The sequence below is a fragment of the Orycteropus afer genome, unplaced genomic scaffold (genome assembly GCF_000298275.1).
Source record: "Orycteropus afer afer isolate SDZICR_OR568_19922 unplaced genomic scaffold, OryAfe1.0 scaffold00431, whole genome shotgun sequence".
NCBI classification, from domain to species: Eukaryota; Metazoa; Chordata; class Mammalia; order Tubulidentata; family Orycteropodidae; genus Orycteropus; species Orycteropus afer.
The window spans coordinates 371,918-373,440 of record NW_006922018.1 but is presented as its reverse complement, the minus strand read 5'-3'; the positions used below and the strand labels follow the sequence as shown (position 1 = coordinate 373,440).

Sequence of the window (1,523 nt, the reverse complement as noted above, 5' to 3'; positions counted from 1 at the left end):
CCTTCAAGGCTCAGGGGTCCAAGATTATCTTCTGTGTCTGTGTTAATTGGTTTCCCTTTTCTTTGTTGAAGAGGGTCTGTGCAATCCTTCTGCCTAGTCAGCCATCTTGCCGGAATCCCCAAGGATAAACTTTTTCTTTCTCATGTATATACTATGATTTTGGTAGATAGGCCTGCAGTTAAGAAAATTTTAAGTATTGGTACTTCATTTATCACCATAAATCATTAAAAGTTCTTGTTAACCTTTTCTGGCTCATACTTTCTTTAGCAAATCTAATAATAATAATAATAAAAATATATAGCATATCTCCTCAGAAGACTCTTCCTTGCACTGGAGCATAAACTTTTCTTATAATTTGGAGGAGGTGTATTTGGTAGGGCTTCTTGGAGCTGAATCATGAGACATAGATTCAGTCCCAACTTTAGAGAAATATGAATTTCTGCCTTTGAACTTACTGTCTTATGTTTCTGCATTTAATCATATTTGCATATCTCATGTTGGCTTATCTTAATTGTAACAGTTATTCATGTTCCCATAATGAAAATGTTTTTGTTCAGATTGTAGGTGAGGAGAAGTCAGCCCAGTGGCGCACAGTGGAGGGTGCATTGAAGGAACGCAGAAAGACAGTAGACGAAGCTGCTGATGCCCTTCTCAAAGCCAAGTAATTACTCATGGACTTTAACAAGTAATTGGGGCCTCCTGGTGGTTTTCTTTGGGCTGGGTTTTCTTTGTACATATTCTGTAGAAAGAGGAAGCAGAGAACCTTTGCCTCTTCTCTCCATCTATGCTCTCTGTACTGGGATCAGGAATATGGACGTTTGAAAACAGAGGAAATAAAATTTAATGAGGCTAAAATAAATTTAGGAGCTCTGGTAGCATAGTGCCTAAGGCACTTGACTGCTAACGAGAAGGCTGGCAGTTCAAACCCACCAGCCACTCCTTGGAAGGAGGGTTGGGCAATCCTACTTCCGTAGTGATACTGCCTTGGAAACCCAAGGAGGGGTCGTTATGAGTCGGGGCCGACTTGATGGCAAATAACAACGATAACAACAACAAAATAAATTTGGCAGAAACTTGTATAAAGGATCATATATGAAAAACAGTTTTTCTTGCGATTATTGCTTAGGTGATATATTTGTGCTGATTTACTGAGATTCTGCTATAATTACAAGACTTTTCGGACTGGTTTGGCCAGTTGTATCAGAATTTGGAGAGTATGTCACAATATATTTTCCATAACTGCCAAATTAGTGGATATATATAGGTCTACTTTTATGGCACTTTGACTTTGATTCCTAGAAATTGGCTAGGACAAGGATCAAGCAAGCAAACCAAGTATAGCATCAACCTCTGATGATAGAATTTAACTAGGATTCTCATCAAAAATCTGGAATTGTGGTTCCTCAGAATGCTGGTGTCTTCCTTAATAACAATGTTTATTGTTGTTGTTGTTGTTAAGTGCCGTCGAGTCGTTTCCGACTCATAGTGACCCCATGCACAGCAGAACGAAACACTGCCCAATC

General features: G+C 39.0%; 1 protein-coding gene across 1 annotated transcript in view; it reads left to right on the top strand.

Annotated features, from left to right (window-relative positions):
• Positions 1 to 1,523, top strand: part of IMMT (inner membrane mitochondrial protein) — a 70,306-nt gene that overhangs the window by 51,759 nt on the left and 17,024 nt on the right. Inside the window, exon 11 of the mRNA XM_007954079.2 lies at positions 558 to 661. Within this exon, the coding sequence (XP_007952270.2) occupies positions 558 to 661 (104 nt within the window). The remainder of the gene's footprint in view (positions 1 to 557; positions 662 to 1,523) is intronic.